The sequence below is a fragment of the Phocoena phocoena genome, chromosome 13 (genome assembly GCF_963924675.1).
Source record: "Phocoena phocoena chromosome 13, mPhoPho1.1, whole genome shotgun sequence".
Lineage (NCBI taxonomy): Eukaryota > Metazoa > Chordata > Mammalia > Artiodactyla > Phocoenidae > Phocoena > Phocoena phocoena.
Window position 1 is genome coordinate 73,493,126 of NC_089231.1, and position 19,712 is coordinate 73,512,837.

Consider the following 19,712-nt stretch of genomic DNA (forward strand, 5'->3'; position numbering starts at 1 on the left):
TGGATACCATCCAACTCCCATCTCCTGGGGGAGTTGCCTTTCCCAGGGCCATCCTCAAGCCAGTTTCAGTTTCCAAGTTGTAAAAGGGAAACTAAGAGGTGAGAAACGAAACCTACAGCAGAAAGGGTGACTAAAAGCCCCGCCTGTGAGGGTGGTTTCACCCAGTGTCCCTCAGTACCCCAGCTGCAGTGAACGGCCTCCAGGAAGAGGATCCCCTGGTCAGCCAGACACCCTTGTTTCCTCTCCACTCTGGTCCTTTATTCCACAGGGTGCTGGAGGTCAGCTGAGGAGGAGTCCCCTTAAAGAAGAGTGTGTGTGCCAGGAGCTGGGTAGGTGTGTGGGTATATATCTAGCCACCAGTGGTACTCTCAAGACAGAGATGGCAGTGCCCCCGGAGCTGTTTGTCACCCCAGCTTCCAGGCTGAACTCCTTTGTGGCTGACTGCCTGCATCCCAGCCAGAAGTGGAAAAAAGAGGTGCTGGAGACTGTGCAGACCGTGGAGCAGTTCCTGAGGGAGCAGAGCTTCCAAGGGGAGCATGGGCTGGACCAGGAATTGGGGGTGCTGAAGGTGGTCAAGGTGAGACTGGTTCCCTCCATCCCCAGGCCAGGGCTGGGCAAAATGCAGCTTGTGGGTCTACATCCCTGAGGATGCTAGGACCTGTTGCCTCATTATCTCTAGCCCATGCTACTGACATCTCAAGACACTCCATCCCAATGCACTGCTGCCTTGAGCAGAGCAAGTCCAGTAAGGAAGCTAATAATAATAGTGTACATTTTGGATGCACTAGCCTAACCCCTTAACATGTATTATGTCTAATTTGTGTACCCTGTGAGGTATGTACTATTCTTTTCCCATTTTACAGATGAGCAGAATGGAAACTCAGTGATTTAAGATCCATAATGACCAAATGCAATGCAAGGTCTCTGATTGGATCTTGGTGTGAATGGACCATCTGTAAAATATAATTTGGGAACAATTGGGGAAATTTCAATATGGCCAGAATGTTAAATAATATATATAAGGGAATTTTTAAAAAATATTTATTTATTTTATTTATTTATTTTCTTGGCTGCGTCAGGTCTTAGTTGTGGCAATGCGGGATCTTTTGTTGCAGTGTGCGGGCTCGGGCTTCTCTCTAGTTGTGGCGTGCGGGTTTTCTCTTTCTAGTTGTGGCGCGTGGGCTCCAGGGTGTGTGGGCTTTGTAGTTTGCGGCACACGGGCTCTCTTGTTGAGGCGTGGGAGCTCACTAGTGTGGCACGCGGGCTTAGTTGCCCTGCAGCATGAAGGATCTTCGTTCCCTGACCAGGGATTGAACCCGAGTTCCCTGCATTGGAAAGTTGACTCTTTACCACCGGACCACCAGGGAAGTCCCAGGGAACTGTTTTTCTTTGAGGCAAAATAGTTTTGTGGTTATGGGAAAAAATGTTCTCTTTTGTTGGACACAAATGCTAAAGTACTTAGGGACGATGGTCCTTAGCGTCTGTAAATTACTTTAAAGTGGCTTAGTTGAAGCAAATATGGCAGAGTTTAGACTCGTTGAATCTGGGTGGATGTATAAGTGTTCATTGTATGCTCTTTCTATTTTTCTGTTTAAAGTTTCTGATAATGGAAATTTTTTTTAATGGAAGCTCAGAGAGGTGAGGTACTTGCCCAAGGTCGCACAGCTAGTAGTGAAGCTGGGATTTCAACCAGGATCTCTTACTCCACTCCAGGCTGCCCTCACTGAGCTTTTTTTCCCCAAGCCCTTCCTGCAGCTGCATCATGTCACCTCCTGTCCTAGCTAGGATAATAATGCAAGAAGGTCAAAACTAGAAAGGTGTGATGAGGAAAACAACTTTTGAGGAAAACGATTTTGTTTTTCTGAGTGGCTGCCTAGGCATTTTACAGTATGGTGACCCTACTAACACCAAATGTTCAGAGTCTGGACTTTTAGATAGGTTTAGGGTATCCCCACAGGTTCCTGCTTTGCCTTCCCCGGTGGAACCTTTTAATATAACCACTGAGTGGGCTTCCCTGGTGGTCCAGTGGTTAAGACTCTGAGCTTCCACTGCAGCAGGCACAGTTTCGATCCCTGGTCAGGGAAGTTCTGCATGCCGCACTGTGTGGCCAAAAAACATAAATAAATAAAACTTTTTTTAAATGTAGAGCTAAGAGGGTTTAAAAAAAATTTTTTTTAATGTAAATTGATACAGCCACTATGGAGAACAGTATGGAGGTTCCTTAAAAAACTACAGATAGAATTACCATACGACCCAGCAATCCCACTACTGGGCATATACCCTGAGAAAACCATAATTCAAAATGAGTAATGTACCAAAATGTTCATTGCAGCTCTATTTACAATAGCCAGGACATGGAAGCAACCTAAGTGTCCATCAACAGGTGAATGGATAAAGAAGATGTGGCACATATATACAATGGAATATTACTCAGCCATAAAAAGAAACGAAATTGAGTTATTTGTAGCGAGGTGGATGGACCTAGAGTCTGTCATACGGAGTAAAGTAAGTCAAAAAGAGAAACACAAATACCATATGCTAACACATATATATGGAATCTAAGAAATAAAAAAATAGGAGGTCATGAAGAACGTAGGGGTAAGATGGGAATAAAGACACAGACCTACTAGAGAATGGACTTGAGGATATGGGGATGGGGAAGGGTAAGCTGTGACAAAGTGAGAGAGTGGCATGGACATATATACACTACCAAACGTAAAATAGATAGCTAGTGGGATATATACACTACCAAACGTAAAATAGATAGCTAGTGGGAAGCAGCCGCATAGCACAGAGAGATCAGCTCGGTGCTTTGTGACCACCTAGAGGGGTGGGATAGGGAGGGTGGGAGGGAGGGAGATGCAAGAGGGAAGAGATGTGGGAACATATGTATATGTATAACTGATTCATTTTGTTATAAAGCAGAAACACACCATTGTAAAGCAATTATACTCCAATAAAGGTGTTTAAAAAAAACCACTTAGAGTTAAGCCTGTGAAAAGTTAGTAACCTCTGCCCCAATCACCTTGTAAGTACTAGGTGCTTGCTACCCTGCTCTATCTCCTGCTGGCTTGTGACCTGGGGTGGAAGACTGCCCTTCCCCCGGCTCACTGTGTCCCCTTGCTTCTGGGATCTGTAAGTAATAAATCATTAAAAAAAATTTTTTTAATTAATTTTGGTTGGAGTATAGCTGCTTTACAATGTTGTGTTAGTCTCTGCTGTACAGCAAAGTGAATCAGTTATACGTATACATATACCCCTCCTTTTTAGATTTCTTTCTCATTTAGGTCACCACAGAGCATTGAGTAGAGTTCCCTGTGCTATACAGTAGGTTCTCATCAGTTATCTCTCTCTCCTTTTTTTTTTTTTTTTGTGGTATGCGAGCCTGTCACTGTTGTGGCCTCTCCCGTTGCGGAGCACAGGCTCTGGACGTGCAGGCTCAGCGGCCATGGCTCATGGGCCCAGCCGCTCCGCGGCACGTAGGATCTTCCCAGACCGGGGGACGAACCCGTGTCGCCTGCATCAGAAGGCGGACTCTCAACCACTGCGCCACCAGGGAAGCCCAGTTATCTATTTTTGAAAGTAATAAATCTTATGATTCTACTCCCTTTGTATGGGTGTATTGAAACTGCACCTTTCCTCCAAATGACCCCGTGGGTTTCATTTCCCCACAGAGGGAGTTTGGATGCTGAGGGAGCTACCTGCCCACCCTGTGTGGGCGGCTTGTGCCCCCTGGCCAACGAGAAATTAACACTTTATTTGGGCTTTAAACCCTCCCCCCACCCCTGAAAATCTGGTGAGCTGTGCTGGTCCATAAGAGTGAATGCTTGTCCTTGGGTTTGAATAGGTTTGGACTGAAGCAAGTCATGAAGCCTGTTCTAGAACGCTCTTCCCTCTCTGCCTGTATCTTACCACTGGAAAAGGTGGGAAGGGCAGCACAGGCACAGCCTTCAGCGGGATGTGCTCTTCATCCGCACCCAGAGTGCCATTCCCAGCCCTCTCACACAGGGCAGAAATGCTGAGTCCGAACGCAGGTGGAGAAAGAAAATGGGAAAGGAAGAGGAAACAAAAGATGGCGGACTCCTGCACAGAAGCAGGGCCTGCCACGTAGACTTGGGTCACAGGGAAGAAAGAGGTAGAACCACCACACCTGGTGTTCTGACCCTCTATCTGACTGTGACTATCAGTCCTGGCTGTGAGCCCATGGCAAGTTGATTAACCCCCAACTGCCTTCCTTTTCTCATGTGTACAATGGGGATAATTATACTAGTCCCCCCACCTCAGTTAATGGGGGTGAGGATTAAAAGACATTGTGTGTATAAAGGGCTTTCAGTGGTGCCAGGCACAGCGAGGGCTCAACTGGCGGCAGCTGGGTCATCATCAATGTTCCTTGACTCCACCCACCATCAGAGGTAGCCGACCTGAGGTCTGAGGCATCCCTGGCAATTCCACCTCCCGACCTGGAGTGAGAAAGAGAGAAGGCCAGAGAGTTGGGAGACTTTGTATACCGGAGGCCACAGCGCTGGAGAGCAAGTTTAGGATCTCAGAACATCAAAAAGACCCTTTCAGAATCATCCAGCTCAGGCTCCTTCAATTCAGATGGGGAAGCTGAACTCCAGGCAGCAGAAGAGATGATCTAAGTCGAGTAGAGCAGGAGAAGGGAGAGAGATATATTGCTGACTTCCTGTGTGCCAGGCACCACGGCAAGCCCTTGGCACACATTGTCTTGTCGAATCCTCCCAATCAGCCGGTGACTCACGTGCCGTCATTACTCTGAGGTTCCAGATGAGCAGCGTTCAGAGGATGATGCAACTGAGAAACAGGGGCACGGGGCGAGGTCAAGGTCAGGCGGCCCCGTTCCCCAGCCCGCGGTTCTCATCCACCAGGCAATCCTGTTCCCCCCTTTTTATTTTTATTTTATTTTATTTTTTAGATATTTATTCATTTATTTATTAATTTAGGCTGTGCCAGGTCTGAGTTGCCGCAGGCGGGATCTTATTTGGCATGCAGACTTCTTAGCTGCGGCATGCACGCAGGATCTAGTTCCCCAACCAGGGATCAAACCTGGGCACCCTGCATTGGGGGGGGCGGAGTCCCTGTGCCCCCCTTTTTAATGTCATGAAATTATTCAGACATCCGCCCCCGCCAGAATCCTCCAACCACCACCCTGTGGAGGATGACTGTTCCCTTGGAGTGGGGATCACTCTGCAGATAAGGCTGAGTCTTGGAAGCGAGGCAGTGGAGTAAATAAGAAGCGTGGGCTGTGGAGTCTGGCTGCCTGGTTGGAAGCACCCACTGTGTGACCCTGGACGAGAGGCTTGCCTCTCCACATCCCCGCTTTGTCTCCTGTAAAGAAGGGATGTTAATACTCCCCACCCGGACTTCCCTGGTGGCACAGTAGTTAAGAATCTGCCTGCCAATGCAGGGGACACGGGTTCGATCTCTGGTCAGGGAAGATCCCACATGCTGCGGAGCAACTAAGCCCGTGCGCCACAGCTACTGAGCCTGCGCTCTAGAGGCACCGAGCCACAACTACTGAGCCTGCGTGCCACAACTACTGAAACCAGCACGCCTAGAGCCTGTGCTCCGCAACAAGAGAAGCCACCGCAATGAGAAGCCCGTGCACCGCAATGAAGAGTAGCCCCCGCTCACCACAGCTAGAGAAAGCCCGCGCACGCAGCAAAGAAGACCCAATGCAGCCCAAAATAAATAAATAAATAATTTTTAAAAAAGGAAATACTCCCCGCCCATCCCTCAGGGCGGTGGCGATCATCCGTGAAAAGAGCATCAGGGATTGCCTGGTCCAGGCAGTGGCCTCGGGGTGACGGGACTCTTGTGTTCTGCAGGTGGGCTCCTTCGGGAACGGCACAGTGCTCAGGGACAGCTCAGAGGTGGAGCTGGTGATGCTCCTGAGTGGTTTCCACAGCTTCCAGGAGGAGGCCAGGCACCACGACGACATTCTGAGCCTGCTATGTAAAAAGCTCAGGTATTGCCAGGACCTCCTGAGCCTCCAGCTCCAGGACCTGAGGCTGGTCCAGGGAGTCCACTCTGCTGTCGCCTTCACCATCCAGTCCTGGGAGACTGCGGAGCCCATCACTGTCACCATCGTGCCGGCCTACATGGTCCTTGGTAAGCGGAAGCCCACCAGACTCACACGACCACCCTCCCGGGGGACCCGCAGCTTCCTCACCTCTCCTTCGTGACCACGTGCAGACACCTGTATTCACCCATTCAACCCACGTCCTGTGCTGGGTGCTGGGTGACCACAGTGCCTGGGACTGACTCAACTCTGGCTGTCCTGTGGCTCAACTTAGGAAACAGATTTATCAAAGAATCACGCAGATAAATATATGATTGGAGAGGAAGTGAGAGCCATGGAGGGGAAGGAGTAAGAGCAGCCCTGGGAGCTTCTGAAACATTTACCCCAGGGGCAGGGGCCTGTCATTGTCTGTGCTTTCCCGGAAGCAGAGCCTGAGACAGGGATGTGAGGATAAGCAGTCCCAGGAGATGCTGGTGGGGAAGCAGGGGAGTGAGATGGAAGGCGGGGAGCACGACAAGATGCAGGTTGAACTAGTCACCGTGCTGAGCAGCTGGGCTTGTGCCCTGCAGAGCTCTGGGAAAAGTGCAGAGCACGTCTCCCAAGTGGGTGGTTGAGTGTTTCATCCACCAGCTTCTGCTGGCCATTGGCTGAGAGCTGCTTCCCAGGAGCACCGATGGCACTAGTAACGGTATCAGCTACAAGCTCAGATGATCCAGCTTTCATCTGGTGCACTGGCTCCTCTTAACTAGAGTGGCTGCTGGGAGTTGCTCCATGGAGAAAGTGTCAGAATTGGGATCCCATCTGAGCCAGAAAGAGACAGTGGGAGGCATTAGTGTTAGTGATGTACGCCCCACCCTTCAGCAAACGTGCTCTCTGAGCCCAGCTTTCTTATATGGAATTAGTCCTTCCCTATAGTGATGGAAGCTTCATATAAATCGCTGAGAGATCCAAAACAGACATTAAGGGAAACTGAGGGTGTTGGGCACATCAAGAGAGGACAATAGTCCTTGAGTAGCCTGAGGAATAGAAAACCCACTTTAAAAAAATGTATTTTATTGAAGTCTAGTTGATTTACAATGTTGTGTTAATTTCTGCTGTACAGCAAAGTGAGTCAGTTATCCATAATATACACCATTATGTTTTATCACAGCATATTGAATCTAGTTCCCTGTGCTGTACAGTAGGACTTTGTTGTTTCTCCATCCTATGTATAATAGTTTGCATCTACTGATCCCAAACTCCCAATCCATCCCTCCCCCACCCACCCTCCCCCTTTGGTAACCATAAGTCTGTTCTCTATGCCTGTGAGTCTGTTTCTGGAAAACTCACTTTTGATTCTCCAGAAGGACAACCAAGAAGGCAAACTGTTAGTCTCTTAAGCTATGTGGTCCCAGGTCTCCCTGGAGAGATACTCCAATAATTACCAGTCTCTCCCCCATGGAGTAGTCAGCAACCTGGGGCTTCCTGAGCCCTCACTCTCTCCCCTTCGCCTCCTCTCTCTTCAGGGCCTTCTGTTCCCAACGCTCATCCCTCCCCAGAGGTCTATGTGAGTCTGATTAAGGCCTGCGGTTCCCCTGGACATTTCTCCCCATCCTTCAGCGAGCTGCAGAGAAACTTCGTGAAACACCGGCCCGCCAAGCTGAAGAGCCTCCTGCGGCTGGTAAAACACTGGTACCTGGAGGTGAGGAGGCTGCCAGGCTGGGGGCAGGAGCGGAAGATGGAGGAGGGAGGGGAAGAAAAAGGCAGGAACCATATCTGTCATCTCGGGAAACTGCACCAAGAGGCAATGGAGGTGGGGTGCGAGAGAAGGCTCACCTTTTTTTTTTTTTTTTTTTTGCGGTACCGGGCCTCTCACTGCTGTGGCCTCTCCCGTTGCGGAGCACAGGCTCCGGACGCGCAGGCTCAGCGGCTATGGCTCACGGGCCCAGCCGCTCCGCGGCATGTGGGATCTTCCCGGACCGGGGCACGAACCCGTGTCCCCTGAATCGGCAGGCGGACTCTCAACCACTGCGCCACCAGGGAAGCCCAAGGCTCACCTTTTAAAATGTGAACCTGGCAGAAGATGCAGATGAAGAAGGAGGAAGGAGAGGAGGGGGAGGAGAAAGAAACAGAGGAGGAAGGAGAGAAATAAGGAACGTACTGTATTTCGAAGAACGAGTGCTTGTAATGGTCCAGCTAAAGTCCAGTGCTGGCTAAGGCCAACTTCTCTGGGCTCTCTGGACATTAATCTCAGCTGAGTAAGGACTAACAAGCGGAAAAATTCGTTTAATTCCACACTGCACCAATTCCCCCTCCAAATGATTGAGTTCCTGAGTCTCATGATCATTACTGAGTGAGTACATCCACAGCAGCTACTTTTTAGATTTCACATATGATGTCTGCATGGTACCAGGTATATTTCAAACTACCCAGATGAGCATGTCATCTGAACTTATGAAAGGAAGACTCAGAAACAAACAAAAAATGAGAAAGAAAGAAAAAAGATGCTTTCTTATTTTTAAAAAAAAAGGTAAGGGTCAGATTTTAGAAAGACCAGTCCAGTCCAAAAAGAAAAAAAAAAGTATTTAAAGATAAAACTCAGAATATTACCAAAGTTAGTTTATAGTTGGTATGTTTATGGTGGAAAAGCAGTCATTTTCTTACATGATTATCACTTCTACCAAGGTTGTGATGTATCTTCAGATGTTAGCATCACCGAAGCCAAGAATGAAATTGGTTTTTTTGGTCAGTCAGTCACTTAAGAGGAATTGATCCAAGGTTTTGTGGATTTGGAGAGCTAGAACTCAACAAAATGATCTGTTTGCTTTGTTTGTCTGTCTGTCTAAGTGTACAAAGTGTTTTCTTCCTGTATATGACTTGCACATTTATTGTAATGTCCGCAGAACAACGTATCAGCTTTACTTCTATAGCCCTTTCTTTGTTCAAGTCTCTGCCACTAAGGGACTTCCCTGGCGGTCCAGTAGTTAAGACTCCATGCTTCCACTGCAGGAGGCACAGGTTTGATTCCTAGTCAGGGAACCAAGATCCCCATGTGCCCCAAAACAAACAAACAAGCAAACAAAAAACCCCCAGAAGTTTCTGCCTCTAAGACAAGAATTTGTCTGCATATGGTTTTTTGAAACAGTTTTCTGATTCAGTATTATTATTTATTTATTTATTTATTTTTGGCTGTGTTGGTTCTTTGTTGCTGCGCCCAGGCTTTCTCTAGTTGCAGACGAGCGGGGGCTACTCTTCGTCGCGGTGCGCGGGCTTCTCATTGCAGTGGCTTCTCTTGTTGCAGAGCACGGGCTCTAGGCGCACGGGCTTCAGTAGTTGTGGCTCGCAGGCTCCAGGGCGCAGGCTCAGTAGTTGTGGCGCATGGGCTTAGTTGCTCCGCGGCATGTGGGATCTTCCCTGACCAGGGCTCGAACCCGTGTCCCCTGCATTGGCAGGCGGATTCTTAACCACTGTGCCACCAGGAAAGTCCCTGATTCAGTATTATTAATTTGATGTTTTCTTTTATTTGAGAACTTTTATTTAGCTAAGTGTTACAAGATGTGTTTGTTGATCAATACTTAAGGACACAAAGAGTTCATATTGTATGTTAAACAAAACTAGAATCCCGTGATGCTAAAATGGTTGATAGTTCATTTTTGTCTGGAAACGTAACATCACAGGAGTTGTTGTTCACTTTCATGGTTCAAAATTATTTTATGATTCTTACCAACTCATCTACTGGAGTCAGGGACCAAGGAACATGTAAGTGAGCTTCTCTGGGTTCTATTCACCAAATCTTAACTGTACGAATATCACTGATCTCAGAGATGCCCAAGTTTGTGCATGCTCATGACAAACCAAAAAGTGTTACTTTGACTATCTATAATTCTGGGCTTTCATAAGCCTTGCAACGGTATCAGTTTCCAAGAGGGACTTTTGAGCATCATTTCCCCATGTGAAGAGCTGTCCTTGATTTCTTTTGTGTTTTAATTTACCAACAAGCGGATGTTTATGTTCTATCTTTTGAAGTATTTAATTCAGTTCCATTTTGGGAAAAAGATGGGGCTTTCCCCAGTGTTTTGGCTGAGCTTCTGACATAAGTGTTTTGTTTGGTTGTTTTTTTGTTTTGTTTTGGAGGGTTTTTTGTCTTTTGCCATTTTAAGTGTACAAGTCAGTGGCATTAATTACATTCACAATGTTGTGTAAATATCACCATTATTTCCAGAACTTTTTTTTATCATCCAAAACAGAAACTATACCCATTAAACAATAACCTCCCATTCTACCCTCCCTCCAGCCCTGTAATCTCTATTCTACTTTCTATCTCTATGAACTTGACCGCTCTAGGGACCTCTTATAAGTGGAGTCATACAATATTTGTCCTTTTCTGTCTGATCCTTTTTTTCCTTTTTGGCCGTGCCACGCGGCATGCGGGATCTTAGTTCCCCTAACAGGGATGGAACCGTGCCCCCTGCAGTGAAAGGATGAGTCCTACCCACTGGACCACCAGGGAATTCCCTGTGTCTGATTCTTAACCGTGGGATTATCATACCTAATTGGATGAGATTTCTGACATGAATACAAGTTTACTTATACATTTGATTTATTCTTTTTTTAAAAAAACTAAATTTATTTATTTATTTTTGGCTGCGTTGGGTCTTCGTTGCTACCCGTGGGCTTTCTCTAGTTGCGGCGAGCTGGGGCTACTCTTCGTTGCGGTGCGCGGTCTTCTCATTGCGGTGGCCTCTCTTATTGTGGAGCACGGACTCTAGGCGCGCGGGCTTCAGTAGTTGTGGCTCGCAGGCTCCAGGGCGCAGGCTCAGTAGTTGTGGCGCACAGGCTTAGTTGCTATGTGGCATGTGGGATCTTCCTGGACCAGGGCTCCTACGCGTGTCCCCTACATTGGCAGGCGGATTCTTAACCACTGAGCCACCAGGAAAGTTCTGATTTATTCTTGATTTATCTAATTCTATCCTGGTGGGAAGAAGGACAGATTTTTTGAACGTATGTAAACGCTACATATTCCTGAAAAGGAACTTAATAAAGACACTTTGTGAATATTAAGCCATCATTCTGAATAGTTTTATAAGCAAGGCCAATTTACATATGCTATTATTTTACAGAATAATTATCTTTGTTTTCCTGAGGATTAGTTAGTTCATAATCTATAAAAGGAATTTTTTTTTTTTTTTTTTTGCGGTACGCGGGCCTCTAACCGCCGCGGCCTCTCCTGCCACGGAGCACAGGCTCTGGACGCGCAGGCTCAGTGGCCGTGGCTCACGGACCCAGCCACTCTGCGGCATGTGGGATCCTCCCGGACCGGGGCACGAACCCGTGTCCCCTGCATCGGCAGGCAGACTCCCAACCACTGCGCCACCAGGGAAGGCCTATAATAGGAATTTTTATAGGGATTTTTTAAATTCTGAGGTGTCAATTGGAATAATATATCATTTACAGAATGTATCTTAGTTTGCACATGTATTTCCGTGTATTGAGGGTAGGATAGTAAGAAAGAAAGGGTTTTTTGTTTTCTCTCACATAGTCATCAATAGAACATTAACCTGAGTAATTAATTCTCATTTTGTTAAGCAATCTGCTCTTACGAAGTTGCCTACTTCTGAAATAAAAGATTCTGGTGAAATTCTGACTCAGTCCCCTTCGGTGGCCATATGAGTCTTTATCCACGAATTTATTACACTTCATAAATTTCCCATAGTGGAGTTGGGGGGAAGAGATTTGCTGGCAGATAGATTATATTGTAATCAGACCATTCTTTTATGAAATCCTTTTTTTTTTCATTTACATACATAAAAACAAAAAGAATTGGCAGCTGTGATTTTACTATTTTAATTACGGGTCCAAAATAAACACAGCATAAAATCTAACAGTCCATCAGCTCCTAATTTTACAGGGCTGTTTTCCAGGAATCATATGTGTGTGCGTGCACACACCACACCCCTACCCCCCAATTTTTGAGTGATTTAAATTCATAATGGCATACAAGACAACAATAACAGGGCTCCCAGGAGATATCTGAATACTCAAGACAAACAGACCAAAAGAGAGCGAGAGAGAGAGCGAGAGCAAGAGCGAGAGCGAGAGAGAGAGAGAGAGAGAGAGAGAGAGAGAGAGAGAGAAACACAAAATACAATCAAACTCTCATCAACTGCCACTCAGCAGAGAATAACTTCCTGTCATCCGTCTCCCGACAGAGACCACCAGATGGTCAAACCATAAAAGCAGAGTCACCGATTGTAGTCATCAGTGGGGACGTAAGTGGCCCCATGCAAATAGGTACAAGAACCAGAATCAGACTTGTCCAAGAATCAGACAATCTAGAATCAGAAATAAAAACAGAGTAGAGGTGGGGAGGGAGGAGAGAAACATCAGAAGAATAAAAGCTATTGTCATACAAGATTCACCCTCGGAATTGAAAAAAGGGGCAAGTCTGAATGTAAACAGCCCATGGGGCGCATTTCTCAGGCAACACAGTTTACTCAGTTTTGGAACAGTCTCAGTGGAACCTCCAGCTGCAACCAGAAACAAGAGGTAAAAAGTCATTCATTAAATAAGAACTTGCAGAGAAGTTGCAAGGGAATCAGACTGCAGAAGGAAAGGCTTAATCCAATAAAAAAATATATATAATAGGCGTTTAAAGAAAAAACGATTACCAAGATTACTAGGTTTATAGTTCATCTCTGTTGATGGTGGAAAAACAGCAAATTTCTCACATGCTTATCAGATCTAGAAAGGTCATGAAGTATTGCAACTTCGCAAAAGTCAGAGAAATCCAAAATATGAAGAAATCAGAGCATCACTAACATAAATCAGCACTGGAAGGGAACATACATCTTTTCTTCTGGTTTGCTCTTTTTTTTTTTTTTAATGTACCATTAAATAGTCTATCAAAAGTCCTAAAAGAAATGAATGGCTCATTTTTCCTAAGGCTTACATCTTATGATCACAGGCATTCTGCATTTTCTTTGTCATGTAAATTTTAAGAATCTCGCTAGTAAAATTTCACTAGTATTGGAGAAAATAAATTGTCTTGTCATGAGTTTACATTCTTAACAAAACTATAATTTTATTAGTTAAGATTTACAGCTTTGTGAGATGTGAATTCACAAAATGTTACAAAAACAAATTCATTAATGTATAAATAAGTTTGAAATCAATTAAAAACATTTTAAAGTCAAGGATAAAGTTGTTTTTGTTAGTTTCAGGAAAGGCACAGGTTTCATTTATTTTGGGGACTGGAACTAGACCAGATGGCCTCGTTTCTGTTTGTTTCAAGGTCAAAGTGGGTTTTTGTCTTTTTGAGGGGTGTGATATAAAACTTATTTATAATGGCCACAGGACAAGATGTCAATTTTGCTTCCACAAACCAAATAGCTGGAGGTTTGACAGAAATTTTCATTTCCTAGCTCAATGTTAGAGAGGTTCTTTAGACAGGAGGTGACTGGTATCCGTTAAGATGCTTTCTTTTTCAAGTAACAGAAAAACAGAAAAACCAACTCAAACTAGCTTAACCAATAAAGAGAATTATCAGCTTATGTGAGAAAACCCACAGCAGTGGAGAGGAGGCTTCAGGCATTGTTTGATGAATGCTCCAGCTCAGTTTCTCTATAATACTCTCAGCGTCTCTCAATTCTATATGTCACCTTGGTCCACAGGCTGGCTTCCCTCATGGTGGCAAAATGGCCACATCTGTTCCTGCCCTCACATCCACATACAAGAGAGGACTTCTCTTCTTTCAACCACTGAACAAAAGAACTAGGCTTGACTCAAATTAAGCCAACTTAGATTACAAAGCTTCTCTTGAACCAATCACTTGGCAAGGGGAATAGGTTTATACTGGTGACCCTATCCAGTCAGGGCCAACCCTGGAGAGGAGGATTGGGTCAATTCCATCCAAACAGCATGGCTACTATACAATGGGGAAGGAAGAAACGCCTGTTAGAGAGGCAACCCTAATGTTCACCATGGATTCTCAGCTATTACCTAGTCCTATAGTCCCCCAACACACACATACTATTTTGTTTCTCTTTAGCTAAGACTTTTCTTTAAAAGAAATCTTTAAGGGGGCTTCCCTGGTGGCGCAGTGGTTGGGAGTCCGCCTGCCGATACAGGGGACGCGGGTTCGTGTCCCGGTCTGGGAGGATCCCACGTGCCGCGGAGCGGCTGGGCCCGTGGGCCATGGCCGCCGAGCCTGCGTGTCTGGGGCCTGTGTTCCGCAGCGGGAGAGGCCACAACAGTGAGAGGCCCGCGTACCGCAAAAAAAAAAAAAAAAAAAAAATCTTTCAGAAGCCTAAATAGATTAAAATGGAGCTGCTTAGGCTGGAGTGCTGATGACAGAGCCCAACCTGCTCACTCCTTGGGACACCCCTTTATCACTCCATTTCCGGGAGTTATGTCAAGCACAGTTTGAAACCAACTGGAGTAACCCAGCTGCTTAATTCTAAAATGGAGAAACCCATTTAGGGCCAGAGAGGGAAAGTGACTTGGTCAAGACTACGCAGCCATTAGGTAGCAGAGCTGGGACCACAACGTGGACTTTTCTGGTTTCTGGTTCAATGTCATCCTTATAAGGAATCTTGGGGTCTCGCTCTCTCTTCCCATGTCTTTCAACAGTGCGTGAAATCCTGGTGCCTTAGGGCTGAGCTACCCCCTCTCTATGCCCTTGAGCTACTGACCATCTATGCCTGGGAAGTGGGTACTCAGGAGGAGGCATGTTTCGGGTTGGACAGCGGCCTGGCCACCGTGATGAGACTGCTTCAGCAGTATAAGTTACTCTGTATCTACTGGACCAACTACTACACGTTCCAGAACCCGATCATTGAGGACTTTGTCAGAAAACAGCTCAAAAAAGAGAGGTACTAGATCACTGCATGCCAACCACATCTCAAAGAGAAAAGAAAGAGAATTAAGGGAAAGGTGGTATCGAGTTTTCTGGGTGGGCTTTATTAAGTAGGAAAGCTGATATCTCACCCTGACACACTTGACATCTCAAGTTGACTGCCTTTCAAAATTGCAAGGACCTTAGAGGCTATAAGCCTTTTCCTTGTTCCTCGAGCCACCACCCCACCCTACCTTAGCCCTCTTGCCCTCAGAAGACCATTTCAGAAAAACATTTCAGAAAAGCTAAGCTACCTTAGCTTTTTAGTGACAGCACGGGAAACTGGAAAGAACCAGGGAGACCCAAGTGTAAGCCCAGCTCCACCATTTTCTCATCTCTATTCCTCATCTGTAAAACAGGAATAATTGGCACCAAACATGCAGGACTGTTGGGAGAGTCAGACAAAATATTTGTAAAGGGCCTACAGTATCTAGCCTATGGTAGATGCCAGATAAATGTTGTAGCACATGCTGCCTGTACCCATTCGTATCCCCTGGACCTTTACTGTTTCCAGGAAGGCTGGTTCAACCTCCAGCTGTCAGCACCTGCGTCCCTTTGCCTGTGGGTTTTCAGCTTCCCCCAGTGACGGGTGGAAGTTGGTGTATAAATACCTCAGCTCCCTCCCATCTCAGATGGAGGGACTCTCTTTGGGACACATGTTCTCTACTACTTCCCAGAGTCCAGCCTGGGGGACTAGCCCCCAGTTGCTCACAGTGGTAATCACCTTGACACATACCCTTTACTGGCATCCTTCCCTTCCCTGTCTCACTTTCCCACTCTCTTATTGGTGCTTCCTGGTATCTCCTTCCAAATGAATGACTTGCACTCAAATCCTGATCTTAGGATCTGCTTCTGGGGGAACGCAGCCTGGGACATCTCTTTACATTAGAAGTTTTAGGTCAATGCAAGCAATATCGCAAGGTTGTTTATTATTCCCTTATGTGAGTGTTGGGTCTTTTTTTACAACGGAGAAAAACCTGGCCTCCTAATGAAAAGAGGATTTATTGTAAGGATGCCCAGAAAATTGACCTTGGAAAACCACTGGGACCTGAGGCAAATCTATAGACTCCCCTTCTCTCTGTTGCTCACTCTTACTGCCCACGTGCGCCCTTTCCTCTCACTGCTTCTCTCTCCACACCTGTTCGGCTCCCCTCTTACTCCTAGTTGATGAGGAACCTCCATCATTCCTGGTCCAAACTCCAGAGGGAACAAGTCTGATCTCTGGGCACAGGGCCTGCATATCAGGTCACCTGGTGGGTCACTTTGGGTCAGGTGACCCCACCCTATAGGTCAGCGTGTTATTACTCTAAATGAGGCAGGACCATTCAGGGAGTCAGGGATGTTGGGAGTTGAGAACATGGAGCCTAAGTTGTCTAGTTCATGTCAGTAGCCTGCTCTCACATTGTGTCACTTAGATAAAAATCTCAGCTCCCACCTAAGTCAAAAGCTCCTGGAGTACAAGGGCCGGGTCTTGATCATGGGCTTGCCATCCAGCACATGTGGTCACCCCAAGCAACCCAAATAGGCTATTAGACCCCCTTCAAGCCAATATTCTTTAAAGTATTTATTCAACATTTACCTAGAGGAGAGATGCTTGGAGACAGCCCAACCTCTCCTCTGTTGAGGCAGAGGAGATGGGTAAGAATCCCTAGGGATAACCTAGGGAGGTCTGTGCCTCAGTTTCCTCATCTGTAAAATGGGGGAAAATCACCATCATCATCATCATAGGCCCTACCTTATAGAATTGCTATAGGGATTAAAATAGGTTAATTCACATAGGGTTTGAGCCCATGCCTCAGTAAACATCAGTAAATAGTGGTGGTGGTGTTACTGTCATCCAAAGCAATTCAGCAGCTCTAGCCTCTACATAAGCCTCACTTATGTAGCCTGTTCAGCAAAATGAAAGCTCTGAACTTGAGGCCCACCTGCCTGAGTGGGCTGCTGTTACTGTTCCAGCATGCCTTTGGAGCTCTCACCCTCCGTACACCCTAAAAATTCCTTGCAAACCCCTAAAAAAATTCCTTGCAAACCCCTGCCCAAGAGGAATTCTTGGAAACAGAATCCTCTCCATTCTGTTACTCTCCGGCAATATTTTTGGGCCCTCCTAGACTGACAGTCCTGGGCTCTGGACATAGCAGATGCTCAGATGATTGCCAAGAAGGTTTCTTTCTGGCTTGTGGGCCTCCAAACCAGAAAGAACCTGGGCGCCTTCTCTCTGTGTTGCAGGCCTATCATCCTGGATCCGGCTGACCCCACCCACAATGTGGCAAAAGGCTACAGATGGGACATAGTCGCTCAGAGGGCCTGCCAGTGCCTGAAACAGGACTGTTGCTATGACAACTACGATAACCCAGTCCCCAGATGGAACGTGAAGGTAATGGCTCCTCTCTGTGCTGCCAGGAGCTTGAAGCTCAGAATGAGATAACTGCATAGTATTTAATTCTGTGTCGATGGAGCCAAGAGGACTTTAGTGTCAGTTTGAGGCCTGGCTGCACCACCTACCAGCTCTGTGAACTTGGGGAAATTATTCAACTGTCTGAGCTTCAGGTTCCTTATCTTCAAATTCTTGTTTTCCTGTTTTTTCTTCTTCCCATAACCTACCAAAGAATCACTGGGATTCTTTGCTCTCAGTCATTCTCTGCATAAGCTGAGCCCAGGCAAGTCAATTCAATCAGGTGTTTTGTGCCAGCACCAGGCTTGGGGTTGATGGTGGGTGACCAAGGGGGCAACAATGGTTCAGAAATAAGACGTGGCCACAACCCTTAAGAAACTTGCCAGATGGAAGCAAACTTGCACAAAACTGCTAAATAGAATTACCAGAGAAGATACTCAGAAAACAAAAAACTGCCATATAATATTATAATGTGATGCCAAACCCACAGTACAGGTAAAGAACATAATAATCTATTTTATTCACATTGTGCTTTACGATTTGCATAGCACTTGTTCAGGGACAAGTCTATAAAATAGAAAGGTCAAGTAGTAGTATTATCTTTATTGTTACTATCCCCATTTTACAGATGAGGAGATTGAGGCTCAGAGAGGTAAAGTGAATTAACCAAGGTCACACTGCTAAGAAGCAGCAGAGCCAGAACTCACACCCAGGTCTTTGTGGGGCTGTGGAATCGGAAAATAAATGTCATCATCATAAGTCACCAAGGAAGATTCCTTGAAGAAATTAAGGCATGAGGTGGGCCCTAAAAGCCAAGGACGGATGTAGACACTCAGAACAAAGGGTACTCCATCCAGGGAGAGAGTCAGGGTAGGGGATGAGGGGCAAAGGACTACAGTTGTGTGCAAAAGACTGAGGTGCTTAGAGCAGAAGGCAGAAGCAGAATCAGGGGCTCCCTAATAAGGAGCAGAGATTACAAACTGGGGGCCCACCAGCCATATGAGGCCCACAGATGGGCTGAAAAGTATACGCCTTTGGATTTTTCCTGAATATAAAAACCATCACGAAAAGATTTTTATCTTGACAAATCAGAAGACTTGGCAATGCTGGGCCTATATTCCTTCTTAAAAGGATCAGCTGGAGGTCGGCCCACCATTCCCCTCCCCCAGCACCTTCCAGATGTTGCTCTTCAGACATCTGGGGCTATCAGGCCCTTGAGTGTGGCCTCCGGTGGTGAAGAACAGACTTTGGAGTCTGGCTGACCTCAGTTCAAATACCCGCTCGTGTGGGCAGAAGACCTAAATAGACATTTCTCCAAAGAAGACATACATACAGATGGCCAACAAATACATGAAAAGATGCTCAACATCACTAATCATTAGAGAAATGCAAATCAAAACCACAAACCTCACACCAGTCAGAATGGCCATCATCAAAAAATCTAGAAACAATAGATGCTGGAGAGGGTGTGGAGAAAAGGGAACCTTCCTGCACTGTCAGTGGGAATGTAAATTGATACAGCTACTATGGAGAACTGTATGGAGGTTCCTTAAAAAACTAAAAATAGAACTACCATACGACCCAGCAATCCCACTACTGGGCATATGCCCTGAGAAAACCATAATTCAAAAAGATACATGTACTATAATGTTCACTGCAGCACTATTTACAATAGCCAGGACATGGAAGCAACCTAAATGTCCACCAACAGATGAGTGCATAAAGAAGATGTGTCACATATATACAGTGGAATATTACTCAGCCATAAAAAGGAACGAAATCGAGTTATTTGTAGTGAGGCGGATGGACCTAGAGTCCGTCATACAGAGTGAAGTAAGTCAGAAAGAGAAAAACAAATACCGTATGCTATCACATATATATGGAATATGAAAAAGCAGTATTGATGAACCTAGTGGCAGGGCAGGAATAAAGACGCAGACGTAGAAAACGGACTTGAGGACATGGGGGATGGGGAAGGGGAAGCTGGGATGAAGCGAGAGAGTAGCATTGAGATATATTCACTACCAAATGTAAAATGGATGGCTAGTGGGAAGCTGCTGCATAGCAAAGGGAGATCAACTCGATGCTTTGTGACAACCTAGAGGGGTGGGATAGGGAGGGTGGGAGAGAGGCTCAAGAGGGAGGGGATATGGGGATATATGTATACATATAGCTGATTCACTTTGTTGTACAGCGGAAACTAACACAACATTGTAAAGCAATTATACTCCAATAAAGATGCGGAAGAAAGAAAAACAAACAAATACCTGCTCTGCTCCTCACTACTTTTGTGATGGTCAATAAATGGCATAACCCTGCTCAGCCACAGTTTCCTCATCTGTAAAATGGGCTAATAGCAGAACCAACCTCATAGGGCTGCTGTGAGAATAAAATACATTAAGAAGAGG

At 46.0% G+C, this 19,712-nt stretch overlaps 1 protein-coding gene across 1 annotated transcript; it reads left to right on the top strand.

Annotated features, from left to right (window-relative positions):
- Positions 1-379: 379 nt before the first annotated feature.
- LOC136132900 (2'-5'-oligoadenylate synthase-like protein) lies at positions 380-17,162 on the top strand. The gene is made up of 4 exons (XM_065889953.1): positions 380-577; positions 5,847-6,129; positions 7,546-7,721; positions 17,139-17,162. The coding sequence occupies exons 1-4, from the start codon at positions 380-382 to the stop codon at positions 17,160-17,162; spliced, it is 681 nt and encodes a 226-aa protein (XP_065746025.1).
- The last annotated feature ends 2,550 nt before the right edge of the window (positions 17,163-19,712 follow it).

Bases quoted from the DNA above. Each gene is read 5' to 3' on its own strand.
- LOC136132900 (XM_065889953.1), top strand. From the start codon at position 380: ATGGCAGTGCCCCCGGAGCTGTTTGTCACCCCAGCTTCCAGGCTGAAC. The intron at 6,130-7,545 runs GTAAGCGGAAGC...CTCTCTCTTCAG, and splicing joins GCCGGCCTACATGGTCCTTG to GGCCTTCTGTTCCCAACGCT. The intron at 7,722-17,138 runs GTGAGGAGGCTG...TCTGTGTTGCAG, and splicing joins TAAAACACTGGTACCTGGAG to GCCTATCATCCTGGATCCGG.